This window comes from Molothrus ater, chromosome 5 (genome assembly GCF_012460135.2).
Source record: "Molothrus ater isolate BHLD 08-10-18 breed brown headed cowbird chromosome 5, BPBGC_Mater_1.1, whole genome shotgun sequence".
NCBI classification, from domain to species: domain Eukaryota; kingdom Metazoa; phylum Chordata; class Aves; order Passeriformes; family Icteridae; genus Molothrus; species Molothrus ater.
In genome coordinates, this window is record NC_050482.2 from 36,128,606 (window position 1) to 36,146,225 (window position 17,620).

At 35.9% G+C, this 17,620-nt stretch overlaps 1 protein-coding gene across 1 annotated transcript in view; it reads left to right on the forward strand.

The window, feature by feature from the left end:
* TRHDE (thyrotropin releasing hormone degrading enzyme) overlaps positions 1 to 17,620 on the forward strand; it is a 205,088-nt gene that overhangs the window by 79,529 nt on the left and 107,939 nt on the right. Inside the window, exons 4-5 of the mRNA XM_036400346.2 lie at positions 571 to 725; positions 6,578 to 6,691. Coding sequence (XP_036256239.1) covers positions 571 to 725; positions 6,578 to 6,691 — 269 coding nt within the window. The remainder of the gene's footprint in view (positions 1 to 570; positions 726 to 6,577; positions 6,692 to 17,620) is intronic.

Consider the following 17,620-nt stretch of genomic DNA (forward strand, 5'->3'; position numbering starts at 1 on the left):
AGCAGTCTTGCTCCCAGAGGATGCATGCTAGCAACAGTGTACACTGGAAAATGCCTTGTTCAGTAAGAACTGGGGATTCTGAACAGTTTGCCATTTTTCTTGATGTTATGAAACAATATTTCTTCAGTGCACCCCTACATGTCAGTCATTACATACAGTTTGATGTATAAATGTTCATAAAGGAGTTGCTTTAATGAAAAGATAAAAAATACTTGTAGTAAGAGTCTGTGTTACTGTGCTGATATGGTATAGTAGACATTTGAAGCAGTATCAAACCCAGAAGTAAATCAACAAGGTGTTGTGAATAAGCTGGATTCTGTATAAAAAGCTTCATTAGAAATACTTAGTACTGTATTACATCAATAACATGGTTATCATTTGTGAGCAGATAGTGGCATAAGATAAAAATGAATACTTTATTAATGTTTCCTAAGAAAACCAGAGAGCTTTTCTTTTTCTCCATGTATATTATATAAAATGCTTTCAGTGATGATTTATGGTCCTTCTTACAATAGCTCTTCAGCATAGTAGCTCCCACAAGGAGTTAACATATATATTTTCTATTTCTAGATCTGTTGGCTGTGCCTAAGCATCCATATGCTGCTATGGAAAACTGGGGACTGAGTGTTTTCGTGGAGCAAAGGATACTGCTAGATCCAAGCATTTCTTCTATTTTATACCTACTGGATGTCACCATGGTCATTGTACATGAGCTATGTCATCAGGTATTTAAGGTGTTCACATATTTGAGCTTAATGTCAGAAACTATGTGCTTTTCAGAACTGAAAATGAATTTGTATTGTACATATGGATGGTTGTGATTTCTATTGTAGCTGGAATCCATGTAACATGGCGGTCTGTAAGACAAAGCCCTCCAATACAGAAACTGTGAAGACTCAAAATGGGGATAGAAGAGAAAATTGGTAGCAATAAACAGCTTCTCTGTCTTCTGTCTGTGTGTTTGTGTGTCACTGTATTTGTTACTGGTATGTAGAATAAACTTGTTGATAGCAGATTCATGCTAAGCTTCATGTTCATGTCAAAAAATATTTTGGCTGAAATTAATTTAGTAGTAGTCTTTGTCTTCTGTTGTATATACATATATTCATTTTCTTTTTCTTCTCAGTTTTTTTTCCCAGTTTGGTATTGATCCTCTCTGTTCACCAACGGTGAATAAGTGACTCTTTATGTGTACAGAAACTATTGTGTCAATAAGAAAACTTAAAATAATAAACCCATATTACAATTTATTTTACATTTTCCCCATCTTCTTCTCTCAAGCTAAACACATTACAAGTGTTAGTAATATTGAATTGAATGCAAATGTTATTGAAGAAATTTGCTACAGGGGCAGGAAACGCTTTCTTACACTCATAAGAGGCATAATCATAGCCTTCAGGTTAAGATGAATGAAATCCTACTGTGTAATCACCATGGCTTACATCTGTGAATTTACACAGTATTCTTTAAAGGCAATGCAAATTCTTAACACTTTCTGCAAATAAAAAGTACCATGTAAAAGGAAGTCATTGAAATGGCGTTTTGGGAGATGAACCTGAGAATAATGTTCGGTTCATGTTTGTATTTCACATTAAATTGGTCGATGAATATGAAGTCCTCAACTAAAACAGGAATTTTTTATTGAAAGTTACTGCTGGTTTGATCTTGATACTATCATCTGATTTTGCTATAAGCTCTTCACTGTGCAGTGCAATAGAGTAGTATACAGTTCAGCTAGAAAAATTACAGTCCCTTAGGAACCATGTGTGGAAAACATACATTAGGTCATCAAGTCCCAGCTCCTGTGAGTATTGGATTTTTCCACGTGATGTGTTTGTAGTGCCGGGTTCTGTGCTCCTGATTACAGGGTTATATGGCTTCCCTTAAAAGCTTTTGATTAAAACTGATAGTAAGTAACTATTCCCAAGTGTTCACCTTAAGTCTTGGTTTTTCTAAAATAGTTTCATTACTTCCATTTATTCTTTGCACTGCTTTGATAATTTCCTCTGCTTCCAGAGCAATTTGTACTTCAGAAATGGGCAATTATCACATTAGTAACTGGCCAAGTTTGTTTATTTAATTCTTATAGACACTGAATTTAATTCTTATAGACCTTTTTACATTGTTGTGGGAATTTTAGAGGATCATGAAATGGGCAAAAACTATAGGTGAATATATTTTAAGGTAGAAATATGATCATAAAGTGCATTTAAGTGACCTTAAAATTGCAGATGAGGAGGTTTACTTGATGTCCATGTTGATATTACTTCCAGTGCTGTTTGCTTAATTTAAAGTAACTTCCTCTATTCCTGTTGCTGCTGGTTCTGTTTCAGTACCATGCAGATTAGGTATTTGCTCAGCTACTTCACTGGATAGCTAGACAAGATAGAAAAAATTGAAGTTAAAGGATCATTTTTTCTACTTTTTGGATGCAGAATTGAGTCACACAGAATATGGATTATTCGCCTGCAAGTAAAGTTTAAAGGGAGAAAACTAAAAAAATATAAAAAAACACTGTCTAGTACCTCCATCACATTGTCATTATTTAGCCCTTTTTTCTATCTTTATCTTACTGTACTCAGAAGCCCCTCAAGGAGGTCTAAATGATACTATCTTAGCTGAAAATGTACTGAACCAAGACCAGGTTAGGTCCAGGATCTCTTGCCTCTGCTGTTTAATTTACTCTGTTGTTATTTATTCACTGCATTTTTCATTGTCTTTGGCTGTGCATCATATCACCTGTTAGCCTGTAGTGACGCATGAATATTCTTCCCCTTCACTCATTTTTACACATAGAATAACAAAAATTAACCAAATTCTCTCCAGTGCAAGCAAAACTGGAATCCACATTGCCAGTTTCGGTTTTTATTTATTGGGTATTTTTTTTTAGATTTCAGGGAAGGGGAAAATGAAACTCATCTAAAATATGTGTGGTTTTTTTATTTATTTTTTTTATTTTAATTGTGTCATTGTCCAGTTTCCCTGACTTTAAATCTATGACTTCAAGATTTATGGAACATATCTGAGCATGTAGTAAACTGATCTGGATGAGAGACCCGTTACTTAGAGTAACACAGCAATTTCTTTGCTAATGTTTCCAAGATTCGCGAAACCAGATTAATATTAAAAATCTGGATTGTTGCCTTTAGATTTGACTTTTTAAAAATTGTAATTACCAAACCTGCTCTGTATTAATGCTTGAGCACAGTGCTTAAGACAGATAGAAAATGAGAGACAGCGCTGCAAAAGGAAAAATTCAGTGGTTGCTAAAAGACAAGTAAAAAGTGTGTAAGAAAGGATTTCATGTCCAGTTTCTTCATGGCTGACTTTTCATGTTTGACCAGGTATTTTAGGTATGTGTTTTGGGAGAGATGCATTAAAGTTACTTCAGTAGTGTTGGTTCAATACTTTTGTAGGGTGCTGTTTTTTGATATTTCAGCTTGAGTGTTCTTTCAGAATATTTATTTGTTTAATTAGAAAGAAAATTGGTCATAAGTGTTTTGGCATAAAATCTTGTCCTCCGAGCTCCAAAAGATGAGTTGGGCAAAACACATGTATTTCTACCAGCTTAATTTGATAGCTTGAAATAATTACCATAATTTATTAAAATAATTCTTTTAAGGTAGTAATCAGTTTTATTTGCATATCATAGATCAGTTCTACCTATAGCCTTTGAAGAAAGAGTCATTTGAATTTATGCATCATGATTTTTTGTGATAGTTTTCCCACCTGAGCACAAAACTTGGTGTGACAGATTGAGTTACAGAAGCATGAAAGCAGAAAGAAAATTAAAAATTTCTAAATCAACATTTTTTAAAATAATCTCTAAAAAAAAAATAGAAAAGAGTGTCCTTTCAGTGTATCTGTAAGTTAAGTACTTTCTGCATATCAGGTTGAACATAATACCTGAGGGAGAAGAGAAATTTATGTGGTCAATACATTTCAAAATGAAGTGATGGTCTTCACTGCAGGGAGATAGAGCCTATAGTCAAATACACAAATAAATAAATAATTACTTAAACAAATTAAATGCTTTAATTACAGTTTTCCTTTGAGACATGTAACGCCTAGGAAGATAATAGCACCTTTCTGCTGGAAAATTTGGCTTTCTTGCTTACAGCCTCTGGGTACTGCTCTGTCTCTGACATCCATAACTCTCTCTGATACTGTTCAAAAGTAGTTAAGCGAATTTGCTACATTGTCATATTGATATCACATACTGGTTTAATGCCTTTAAAACAATTCTTCCTTTAGGTGGATAATTAAATGAGTAATTTTAATTGTATCCTTAACAAATGAACCCAGAAAACTCACAAAGGAGTAGAAGAAATTCTCTTTCGTAGCACCATAAATTAATGTTATTAATTCAAATTACAGGATGAGGTATTATGGACTTTAAAACCGTTATTTTAAAAAATCTCTCTGACTAGTCATAGTTCAAAATGACAGTTGTACCACTGGTTTCATATTGGTTCAGTAGTACTCCTGTAACTCAGGAAATAAACTCTATGCTGTTATGTTTAGTTGTTAGAAATCATTTAAGCAACCTGCTCTGGTATTAGAACCTGCTCTGATTAGCTTCCATACTTCTTGGTGTATGAAAGTTATATTCATTTTATTTTAAATTCTGCATAAGCTATATGAATATATTTCTAGCATTTCTTTGTCTTTTCAGTTAAATGTTCTTAAGATCAGGATCTATGTTTAGTGGCTTTGTAGAGAGTTAATTTAATGATAGCCTTCAACTACATTATGCATACTGAGTGTGCATTAAGTTTAGCTGCACATAGTGTATGAATATGACTTCTAGCAACCTCATCTTTTCTCTCTAAATTCTTAAGGTGGTCTTCAGAGACATTCATTGCCATGTTTTTCTTCATTGTTTTCATTTGAATTCTGTTTGCTGAACCTTATGTGGCTGTCTGGTAATCTTCCAGCTAGTCTGGTCTTTGCTTGCTAGTCTGTTCTTTGAAGCTCCAGTGTTCACATCACTACAGATCCTTCTGTGCATGTCATTCTCACTCCACAAAGACATGCACAGAAGTGACATCTTTCATTCAGGTCCCAGACAAACCCTTCAAACAGGCCAGCTGTCATGAAATCAAACTGCTTACGGGCCATCTCTGCTTTCACTCTTTCCTCACTCTCATTACAGTTCAGCATCAGTTCCTCTGCTCTGATCTGAGTTTTTCCCTCTAGAATACTTGCTGCTCCCTCTCTGTATTTTTAGAGCTTGCTTACACATGAAAGCTCAAAATTATCTCTGTTGATTCTAACTAATTTTTATAAATATTAAGAGAAAACTGGAAGATAATGTTACTTAAACAAAGTTTTGTTATTTTTTTGGCGGAAGAAATGCTACAGAGAGTATGAAATAGGTTTTCATAATACTGTCAATGTTTTTGTTCTTACCACTGGTGTAACATTATTCAGGTTACATATTACAAGCATTTAAATAATCATTTAAACAGGATCATCCATCAGCAGATGGAATATATGACATCTCGTTTCCTATGAATTCCAGTCCTCATCTTTTTTTCAGTGATCATCCTAGCTCTGTGTAAAATCCCTCTGACACCTACATGTCCTGTACTATGAGATTTGTGTCTGTTGAGGTATACTCTGTGAGCAGAGTACATAATGGTTGTGTTCTTGCCTTGCCCTCAGCTCAGGCTCTTATCCTCTTTTCAGCTGATGATCTTTATTTACTTGTGGAGTTTATGGAGTTTAGTTATCCTTGAGATTTCTGTCCGTGATAAATGAGATTGAAGTCAGTGGGGATGTTGAAGAATCATCTGGAGGAAATGGGAAAGGCAGGCAGCTCAAGTAGGGTTCCTTTGAATATACACAGGTAGGCTGTGCCATTTCAGATACCTCTGCTTCTGGTTGCTGTTTGTGAAGGCTGCACATGTCCTTTAAGTCATGTACGAAATTTCCTGGGCCTTTGTGGGTATCTCACATACCCTAGTATCTTTTCTAAATGCCATCAACTTCCTGCTTTTAGGCTTCTGAGTCCTACCCACAGAGAGCTGGCATTGTTGTGTAAAGGTGCTTTCTTTAAGAAACCTGCCAAGGAGAGGAGCATAAGTAGTATGGTAGATGTTAGTGGGCAGAGAGCTGGGAGAAAGAACTGCTAAAATTTAGGTCTGGGGTGGAGAATGTGTTCCCATTCTCATATATATGTTTTTTGTTATTCACACTATGCATCATGAAATTTCCATGTAATGGATCGGATTACTTGAGTTAGAAGCCTTTTTCTCTCCAGTGTGTGTGTTAGTCTGTGAAACCTAGGTGAGCATCTACCTCAGAGAACTAAACTTGACACTGTGAAAACTGTCCTCAATGCTTCTTTTGCCCTGCTTGTTCTTTTCTAATGTTTTACTTCATTAACTTGTTCATCCTGTAATGTTGAATTAAAATTAGCGCAGGAAAAATACAGTTAGTGAATTTCAGTGTGTTGTAAATACTACTATTTTATTAATACAAGTGGAGAATGTGTTTGTCTAGGTGAAATATATGCAAACATGGTTTCCTAAAGGTTGTTTAAGTTGTTCATGTGAACTTTTTGTTTTTCCAGTGGTTTGGTGACCTTGTGACTCCAGTTTGGTGGGAGGATGTGTGGTTGAAAGAAGGTTTTGCTCACTATTTTGAGTTTATTGGGACAGACTACCTCTACCCAGGGTGGAACATGGTAAGTCAGTTCTATTTTGTTAATGTGGAGACTCCACAGAAAAGTTGCTCTGCTGTTAGACAGGGACTGCTGAAAAATACTAAATGATGCATGCAAGTATCAGATGTCGAATGAAGCAAAATTGCTAGGTGTGAAGTAATTTTACAGCATTGCAAAAGTGTAATCTGCAATTTATTGCAAAAGAAATAATGTCGTGTCTATCATAACCCAGCATTAAAATAGCTACTGTCTCTCTGCTTAGAACTATTTTTGATTAAAGCAGTTATGATTTAGCATGGACTATTTTTTAAAACATTGAGAACATTGAATTTTATCCACAAGATAAATTGGAAAGAAATGTTTGGCTAAAACATTCTATGACAATGAGCATATTTTTTCTTACAGTATTCTGTTCTCCTCTCCCTAAATATACTCTTTTAATCTTCCTGGTATTGTTTGCATATCTAGAGTAAATGCTAAATTAACATAGGTTGCATAAATTGAGAATTTAAGTTTTGGTATGTTTTCTAGCTGTACACAGTGGGACATGCTTTTTCAACCCGTGTGCAAATACAGGAGCTCTCTGAGGAAACTGGGAATTCCATGTTGGGACATTATTTTGGAGTCCTGTTATATCATATTGTACCTAGACAGAATTTATATGAATTGCTGTAGTCTAGCTATATTATATTTGTAAGAAAAATAAGAGAGATGAGACCTCAGTACAAGGAAATAATATATGAGACCATGTTGAAGGTTCCAATACAGATTTTTATTGTCCTTTGGAGGCGTGCTAATGTTTGCTAACCTTTTGTGCTTATATATGTTTGATTATGTGGAAAAATATTTATTATAGGTCATGATTGTCTGACAGAGATTTGTTGGGGCTTGAATGTTTTGCTTAAGCTCTTAAAAACTAACATCTGAATGTTTTTTCCATTTCTATGTGCTTTCTTGAGTATACTTATCCCATTAACTTATGGCACCATAAAATGAAGATGCTATAATTAGGAGTTCAATCTAATTTTAAAAAAAATAGTTGTATACAGGTTACTCTTGAGTTAGTTATGCTTCTTGTGAAATTTGAATTCTTTGTAGTATTTTAATTTTTTCTTTCAGGTGTCAATTATGATTTATAATTGCATTATGAAAAGGAAAACAAACCTTTATTTGAACTGACAACTTTCTTGCATAGGTAGGCTTATTGGGTTTCCCTGGGTTTGGCTGTATTAAAACTCATTCTATTCATCTTTATAAAGAACACAACCTGAATTACAATGTAATGATTCTAATTATGAATGCAATGAAATCTGGCAGGCCTTTGTGTTTTTAGCATAGTGAAGTGTCATAGATGACAACATTTATACACTGAATTTTATCTTCAAATCATCAGTCATTTGTTCTTCACATAATCGGTCTAACAAATTCAGAATAACTATGCTTAAGAAGTCATTTGGAATATAGTATATTTGCTTGAAATTTCTGTGGAATGAATATAATGTTCACTGTTATGCAAATAACATGCCCATCATGTGAAATCTTGGCATTTTAGCAGAATACAAGCAAGAAGAGTGGATTGAACAGGGGATGGCAGTTAAATTGGGAAATCAGAAATGTGCTGCATAAATTAGAATTAACTACGTAATATTGCTGTGCCTGAAAAAGTATTAATCTGTCAAGTTTTTCCTTAAATTAAAAAGAAAGAGAGACATATATTGTTCATAAGGCTTTGGATATCTTTGGCCTTTGATATAAAAATGATCATATTGACATATTTAAATGATGACAAAATGAGATGAAGCTCAAAATGGCTTAATCATAGTTCATTCTTTTGCAGACTACTAGAGTAGGAATCAATACTGTTGTGTTTCAGCATGTTGATTACATAGATTGTAGGAAGAGGAAGCAAAACTTACAGTTACTGAAATTTGGCTTGCTGAAAATTTTGTTATTGCTATAAAGTGCATTTGCTGTTTAAACATATTGACTGACATTTGTAAACTTGAAAAAATTAAAGCAATCATGTATAAAAAGAGAAACTGTTCCAAGTAACTTACTGTTTTTTAGAAGAGAAGGATGAAGTACAAGTTGCAAAAACAAGAACTAGAAACCTTATTTTCTGTCATGATGGCCAAATAGTGCAATATTCCAGTATTCGGTTTGGTGTTTTGTCAGTAGTAATTCATACCTATGAATTATAAATAAAAAAAAATGTATGCTGCATGTTACCACAGCTCTTTGTGTCAGGAAAATAGTGATAAACTAAAATCCTCTTTATTTCTAAAGAATTGGGAAAGTTAGATAGCTAACTTCTTTCCCTCATAGTTTTGAAATGTTAACCTTGAAGGTTTGCTCAAGATGCCCATGGATTAAAATGTCAAAATCAGCTTATTTTTAGCTTACTAAAGACTTTTTGTCACGTTCTTTTTTGGATAAATGCAGAAGCAGAAGACTGGTAGTCCATTCCAGAAAAAAGACTTTTGTCTGGAAATGCAGCTTGGGCAATGGATACACCTGAAAAAAGCTTACAGGAATGTAAGCTTTCACCATTAAGGCTTATAAACCACTAAAGTTTTGATATGACTTGTCTGAAAATGTTTCTCTTTTAGCAGAGCTGAGCATTTTTCAGTGTCCATCTTATCAGGCATTCACAACCTTGGTATGGCTGAACCTGAGACTCTTGAGAAGAGCTGTCTTTTAGGCATGTTCATACCAATACTACTTAAACCAAAAGCACCAAGTTCTGCACAAAAAAGGGATCTATGATTTTTGTCTGAAACCCATGTCTTGGCTTTTCCTTCTTCTCCAGGTTCTTTAGCTTTCTTAAATATTTCTTCCCCCTGACATTTTTCATTTTATCAGTTTTCTTTAATTGTCTCATAGACTATTTTACAATAGGAAAGATGAATGGATAACAGTGCCAACTACCATGGAGCTGCAACACTTTATTGAGCATTCCAACACGTCAGGAATTTCTTGTGTTGTCCAGAAAGCATCTACTGCCATACTTCATCATGCTTGCATAATCTTAATGAGAAAGGAACTCCAGTCTTTATCAAACCCTTGCTATCCTTATGTCCTGGATCCTCTAGCTGAGGTCACTTGGTCTGTTCTACCCAGAGGAGAGCAGACTGAGGGGACCTCATGGCAATCTACCACTTCCTCATGAGGGGAAGAGGAGGGGCAGACACTGATCTGTGATGCCCAGTGACCTGAGGGAATGGCCTGAAGTTATCAGGGGAGGTTGAGGTTAGCTACTAGGAAAAGGTTCTTCATCCAGAGGGTGGCTGGGCACTGGAACAGGCTCCCCAGGGAAGTTATCATAGCACCAAGCCCATCTGAGTTGAAACAGTGTTTGGACAGTGCTCTTGGACACATGGTGTGACTCTTAGTGATGGTCCTCTCCAGAGCCAGGACTTGGACTCAGTGATCCTTGTGGGTCCCTTTCAACTCAGATTATTCTCTGATTAAAATTTTGGGTGAATAAGAGAATGAAGAGGCATTCTGATGGAAGTGTCCGTTATCCATTACAATTATGTAAAATACATCAGAACTTTCCCAAGGAAGGGAATGAAATTTTGCTGGTTTTAAAACAGGAAGATGAGCTTTCTGTGCTGAGATTCTTAATGATTATCCCAGTGTCTTAATATCCTTTTCCAAAGCTAAGTCGCTTCAGATTAAAGCTAGAATTTCTCATTTCCTTCCTTAAGCTAAAAAGGAAGGCCTTGCATGTTACTTTTTACCTTGTGAAGATGAAGCTATGTTTAATTTTGCAGGAAAGCTCTCTCTGCTATACAGTGATTAGACATTTGCCATGGGAAAGAATTCACTGTTCTTCCTATTTCAGCCTCTTGCCTTGCCTGTCTCCCAAATTAAGAGTTTCTTTTAAATTCTAATTCTGAAATGCTTTAAATTCTTACTGCTAGATCTCATTCTTAAAGGTCTGGGAAGTTTAAACAGTTGTTTCTATGTTGTCAGGATGATTTTAAAAAGAAAGCTGTCTTTGCAAAGTGTTCCTCTGAGATCGGGGAATTTTGCTTGATCATGTGTGCTCAGAATAGTCATCTGCATGGGAATTCCCTGGCTGTTGCTATTTCATGATTTAGAAAAAGGCGAGATTTCTGTATTAGAGGCTTCCCATATGGTTGTCTCTCCATGTCATCAAAAAGCAACCGCAGCTGGATTTGAGTTCTTGAGCTGTAAGATCTTATGACCAATACAAGGTAATCTCACTTCTGTGCAAGGGGCCTTTGCTGGTTTTAGAATCAGAGAAAATTACAGCGGAAAACTCCGTGATGGCAATTTCCACTTCAGAGCTCTGTCTTTTCTCATCTACCATGCTCACCTTCCTCCTTTCAGAGGCCTGTTTGCAGCTGTATATTCTATCTTCCTCTTGGCTTGTTTCTCTCATATCCTGAAGTCCTTTGCATGTGGCTTTGTAAAGGAAGGAATTCAGCTGAGGCTTGCAGATCCAGAAATTTATTGGCTGATCTTTTCCCTCCATATTTTCTGGTAGAAGGAACCATCATGTTTGTCCTTGAATGTCTCTGGTACTGGGGTAGATTTTGAGGACTATGACAGCAGGAATTACTGGCATGTAATTTGACCATACATCCATCAAATGAGCATCAAATACTTTAGCAGTCAGTACCTGGCTTGGTGCTGAGAAAGCATTTCACAGAGCCCAGCTGCCTTCTCCCTTTTCATTATTATTTAAAAGTTTGCTTTGCTGACAGCTTCACTGGCTGAGTCAAGGTGTAGCACACCAGCAATAGCTTTGCATCCTATGTCTTCTTGATCCATTAATGCCTTGGGATAGGATTTCCTGCTTTCTTATTTGCTTACTACTTTTATAATTAAGGATGGTCATATCTGTGAGAATTTTTCTTAAGAATGAAATTTTAAATTAATTTTTCTTACTAAATTGAAAACTTTTTACCTGTATAGAAGGTAAAAATCTTTCCTCCTTCCTTAAGTGAGCCGTGCTTCCTTTACACTGTCAGGTTCCACAGTCTGGACAATCCTGTTGTTACTACAGACAGCTGAAAGTAATTATGAGGTTGTGTATCAACGTGTCTGTATCATAATAAGTAAGAAATAGATAAATGATCTTAGTTGCCTGTCTTTCTCATTGACTTGGTTGGAATAATGAGTGAATTCAGCCACTAGACACATGCATATCTTTAAAGTGCTTTGTCTCACATGCCTCCTAATGCGTTTGCCTCCATCAGTAAAAATTTCTAAGCCATTGTTTGACTCATAGAAAACCCAGAAAATCATTACAAGTGTTGAAGTAGACTTAAGATATGGACCTTCTTGTTTTATTTCATTATTATTTTGGCATTTCAGACCTGAGCTATAGCCTGCTTGATCCTTCTAACCCAACATAAATATCATGCTGGCTCAGCATTAAGGGAGAGGGACTCAGCCTCTCATTTTTAAAACTACTTTCATCTTTTCTTTTTTTGGTTAAAGGCTCCCCATGCTGGTGTAAAGTAAGCCTTTAATTAATACCACATGGAGTGTTTTTCCTCCAGTAACTGCTCAGTGAAGTCAATCCTTGTATGATTTTTTGTTTTTACTTGACTGTGGGGGAAGCTTTCAGTGTAAAATTAACTAGAATCTCATATATAATTGACTTTGGCAGGAAAAAAAAAGATTGTAAAGGTAAGGTGTATGATTTTCTGATTCCTAATTACTAGCCCTTTTTAAGCATACCAGGTAAGAAATCCTTATAACTATGAAAAGAATTTCTATTTCCATGTTTTCTTCCTAAAGACAGGTTTGCATTTTTTTAATGCTCTGGCAAAGTAGATTAATATAGGGAATTTTTTTAAGTAGTTAACTCTTAACAGTTAGAGATCAGACATAAGTGAAGATCAACATTTAGATGAAACATTTATTCAAGAGATTAAGTAGGGGTTTGGAGAATGTCAGTCTGTCTCCTAGCTTCGTGTCATTTTCTGCTCATCTTGAGACAGCAGTTTAAATGACATTATGATGGGAGCTTTGGAGTAATGTGAGTTCAAACCTTCTGAGTTCAGGGTTTAGATGAAGCTTTAGTTTCAGAAAAAAATTTCACTGAGCTGTCTGAATTTCACATAATTTTGAATCAGTAGACACTTCATCTTCAGTAAAGATGAGAAACTTTGCAGCAACTTTTGCCTCAAAGCAAGGACTCATTACAGTGTTTTCCTGCTGAAACAAGAATATGCATTTCATCAGAAAGTATGGTTGATATGGGAAATTCAATAGAAAAGTTTAGTTGTATTTTTGAGGGCATTCTTAACTGAAAGACGGATTCTCAAATTTTCAGCAATCCTGAATGTGCTACCACTTTATTTTAAAGTTGTGGCAGTGTGCAGTTGCTTGGAGCACAAACTGGTAAGTAATTTTTGGTGTGTCTGCAAAACATCTTTGCTTCCTTCAGGACTTAACTTGTTGAATCTCATCACTTTCAGATTGAAGCACAGTCTAGGTGTGCAATAACTAAAAAGTATTTTCATGAATGGTAGCTTCTGACAGTAGTTGCTGGAAGTTTACTCAGAATGCCAACTACATCATAAAGCCACTTTTCATTTAAGTATTATTTACTGTTTCTTGAACTGAGGTGATTTTCCTTTACAGATTTCTTCTGTGGTGTTTGAATTAGAGAATAAGCTTCATACTTTGTTGCCTAATATTTTAAGATGCTCTAAAGACAAATGCATGAGGAAAACTCTCTGTTCATCTGTTTGCTTAATGACTATTTCAGTGAAGGCTACTACATATATGGTGGCAAAACATGATCTTGGAGAATGAAATTGGCCTTTTTGTCAGTCAGTGTGAAAATGTCTCAGTAAATTTTGCAAGATCTTTGACAGGAAATGCAGAAAAGAGGGTTATGAAGGTAGATATGGAACTGTGACATGTTTACAGCTGATCAGTGTAGAATGTGTTGCAGGCCTCCTCATCAGAGATGCAAACTAAAAAAAAAAAGCAGTTTTTAAATTGCTCAAGGTATTTACAAAAGATTACTATTGGAAAGCAAGAAGGAAACATTGCTGTCATTTGCAAGTACTCAGGAGACTTCCTGTGCTATGACAACTTAGGATTTGTAAGCATGTAGACAGAAAGAACTTGATTTTGGCTCTCAGTGGATCTTATCTGGCCCTAATGTATTTTACCAAACCTTAGATTTCCTCATAGATTATATTCCTCTGTTTTTTTTTAAGCTTCATCCTGTAATACATTTTGTTAGAACTCAACTGCTGGTAGTGTATATGCTGGTGTTCTTTGGTTGCTTTAAAAATTTGCCCCTATTTCTTTTTCCCTAGGGTGCACTTTCCCTGTAAACCCAAATATTTGTGTCTTGCAAATGCTTGTTCATGAGAAATCACTTTTCTTCTTTGTATTCTTGGTGGCTACTAAAGCTCTTATGGAGATGATGTTTTCAGAAAATTTGTCAGGAAGGTCATTTTCAGATTTGCACAGCAATGTTAAGCTTCATTCATGTAGATTTCGCAGTCCATAAAGTGTTCAAATGGCTGTCCCAGAACAAAGGCAATGCCTTTAATATTGAGGCCTTTGATCTCTTTTGCGTACTAATTATCAGTTTGGGCTTTCATTATGGTGCTTCTTTAATTCCTTTTTTTTTTCCTTTCATTTTTGTTCTTTTCCTTGGTATTTCATAATAATTTTTAGAAATTATTGTTATGTGACTGTCTTTAAGTATTACATTATTGTCATGCTTTTGCTCTTACATTATACCTCAATATGATATTGTAAAATCACCAGCAGCAACCTCTCTCCATTACATCATTATTACCCTGTTATACACAATACATTTTTCTTGAAGGTAAATGCTTCTTGAAGGTACAGGACATTTATACATGAAGAGTGGCCACTATCTCTCTTTATCCCAAGAACAAGGTGAATTTGAGTGTTGGCTAGGGAGGAGATAGCACAGAAAAAGGACAAGTCTTTCAGGAAAATCTTTTGCAAAGCAGAGAAGGTCTTACTGGTGAAGACTGAAAGAAATCATTCCTATGAAGAGACAAATACTTGAGTCTAGTGACCACAGATGTTTGGGAATAATCAGAAAATGTAGATATTTTAAAGACGTGTTCATCTGATAACAGCACTTCAGTCCCTGCACCTGGAAGCATTCTAAAGAATGAGAACCACCAGATATGATTGTCATATGTTGTATTTTCAACAAAGGTCTGGTGTCTCAGACTTTGACTCTACACAGTTCAAGGAAAGCTCTGAGGAGAAGAGATGGAGAGTTGGGATTCCAAGTGTGCAGTAGGAAGACAGGGAGTGGAGGAGCTTCCTCTTTGTTTTAAAGTGAGGCACAAATTTGTGTGGAAGCAGCTCTGTCCTTATTTCAGACTCACCTTGTGCTGCTGTGATATCCTTCCTGCTCAGAGCCCTGGCCCTGTGTTAGTGTTGCACTTGCATGTGGCTACTGACACTTCCCAAGCAAGGCTGCAGGACTCACCTGAAGCCCTCTTTTCCTCACAGCTGGATCACAGTCTTTGCCTTTTTTCTTGCAGTTGAACTCCCTCAGGGAAGGGTCATCTTTAACAGCATTTTGTCATTGTTTCAATGTGTAGCTGCAAACCTGACACCTATCATGTTGCTGGCTTGCTGGTCTCATTAAACACATTCCAAGATTGATTTCCTTTACCATTTCTGTCATGAGTGTTTCTTTACTCCTGTATGGTGTCAGTTAAAACAGATCAATTCCACTGTATGCACAGGGTAAAATAACTAGGGAATAGAAGCCCTTCTTTCATCTGTACAAGCAGTTTGGTCCCACATATTGACCTGTTCCCCTTAATGTGATATTAGGACTTCAAGAGCTGAGGTAGTGTTTTGTCAACATAATTAAGGCAATTTTAGTTTCTTTCTGCACGTTTGCTTCTTGTTACCTCTTCAAGGTGTAGGCACCTTGTCAACCAGCAGTCTGTCTGTGCCTCCCGGGAATTATATTTGAGTCTGCTTCTCCAATCTGCTCTCAGGGGCTTTATTCTAAAGGGAAAGGCTGGGAATGTTGTGGAAATCGTTTTAGTTCAAGAAATTTAGCTTTATAGGTCAAAAGCCTTCTTAATTCTGACTAAACTGTAGGTTTGCATTTTTGGAGGCATACTAACTATTCCATTTGTATCGCAGTGTGACAGTCCGCCGTAAATTTCAAGGAAGTTTTTTCAGCTACGTAACTTCAATGAATGATCATGAATCTGAAGTTCTCCTTTTCAGTCCTTCAGGACATAACCAAAGAAACAAAGAGAAAACCAAAATGTATCCTGTTCTTTTCATATGCTTAGTTTTCTTCTTGCATCTTCGCTTTGTTTGGCGTGTGCTGATTTTCTTGATTCTGGTTCTGTATTTAAGGTATTAATTTGTGATTATCCAAGGTCCTTTTAATGAGTTAATTCCAAACAGTGACAATCTACTCACACAATTGTTTGTCTTTTGGGATCCAAACCTGAATTTGGAGACAGGTGTGTTCACACCTGTCTGTGTTACATATCATACATTTGATGAAACTGGGGCTTTGTAACTGATAAAGACTGTGAGTGAAGTGTAACAAAAATATCTACAATTTTTACACCTCAGCAGTTTCGTCCTGAGTAGGACTGTCATTATAATTGTTTCTCTACACTTTTTTCCCATTAAAAAAGGACAGTTACTAACTGCGTATGCCTAAGAAAATTAACAATGATATGAAAAAGACATTACTTTTTGTTTTACAAACCTTACCTCATGCAGCCACATGAGAACACTAAGAGTGTGTAGGTAATTGGCTTTCCTGCAGCCTGTGTTTTTAATTGCCTGGATATGCAATCAGCTCAAAGTACATTTCTTGTGCTCTAATGAATTTTAACATAAAGGTTTATTTCTAGATAGATCAGCATTGGGAGAGCTTTTCAGCTGTCTTATAAAAATAATTTAAAGTAACACATTGATACCAAAACCTTGCCACCCAAGAAATTAAACATAGAAATTATTATGCAATTGTGTGTGTATTTTACCTAATGACATCAAGGTGGTTTTTGAAAAAAGTGCAGCATTCCCCAGAGTTTCTTTATATCATGGCAGTAGGTTGACATTGATTCAGGAATTGTTATAATTTAGATAAAGTTTGAGATATGCCATTTCAGGTGAAAAAGCTTATTTAATCCTTATGTAATTTTTAATTCACTCTTTGCATTTATTTGTGACTTGAAAAAGCAAGTAAATTAAGTTCTTCTTTCATGACAAAGTGTTTTGGATAAAAGACATCTACATGAATGCAATATGAGGAGGGCATGTCATTTCTCATCTGAAAAAGCCCCATCTAGTTGTACTGTACAAATGACTGCAGCACAATGCATAGAGTATACATGAACATTTCATTAGTGTTGCTGCCAGAGTAAATAGGCAGCTGTTTTGAAATACCTCTGCTGTCCATATTTATGGAAGGTAATCAAACAAATGCTTGTGTTGGATGTTGTTTGGGTTTGTACCTGCCTCTGATGTAGCTGTGACTGACTATGTCATTTAAACTACATGCAGCTCTTTTCCCACTTGTGAAGAGACATGATAATAGTTTTCTTCACATGGAAGTTACAAAGTCTGTAGATGGCTCAAGCTCTTGAGGAGGAAGGATTTCTATACTAGAGTCATGAAAGAGTGCAAGCATCTGCTGTGACACTGCTTTGAGGTCTCTTAATTGTCCTGTCCCACACTAATCTGCTAAGTGAACTTGTCACTAAGAGGCAAATAACTTAAACTTCACTAAATAAAAAGTAGTAATTGTATTTACCCATCTTTGTCAAAAATTTTTGTACCTGCATATGCAATGAGCTCGAGGACAGCTATTTTTGTGATTGAAGACTTTGCTTGTTTGCCTCTCTCCCCACTCCCTGTAAGTCTGCATGAACAGTTATAATCAGAATTCCAGTCTGGACATATGGATGCATT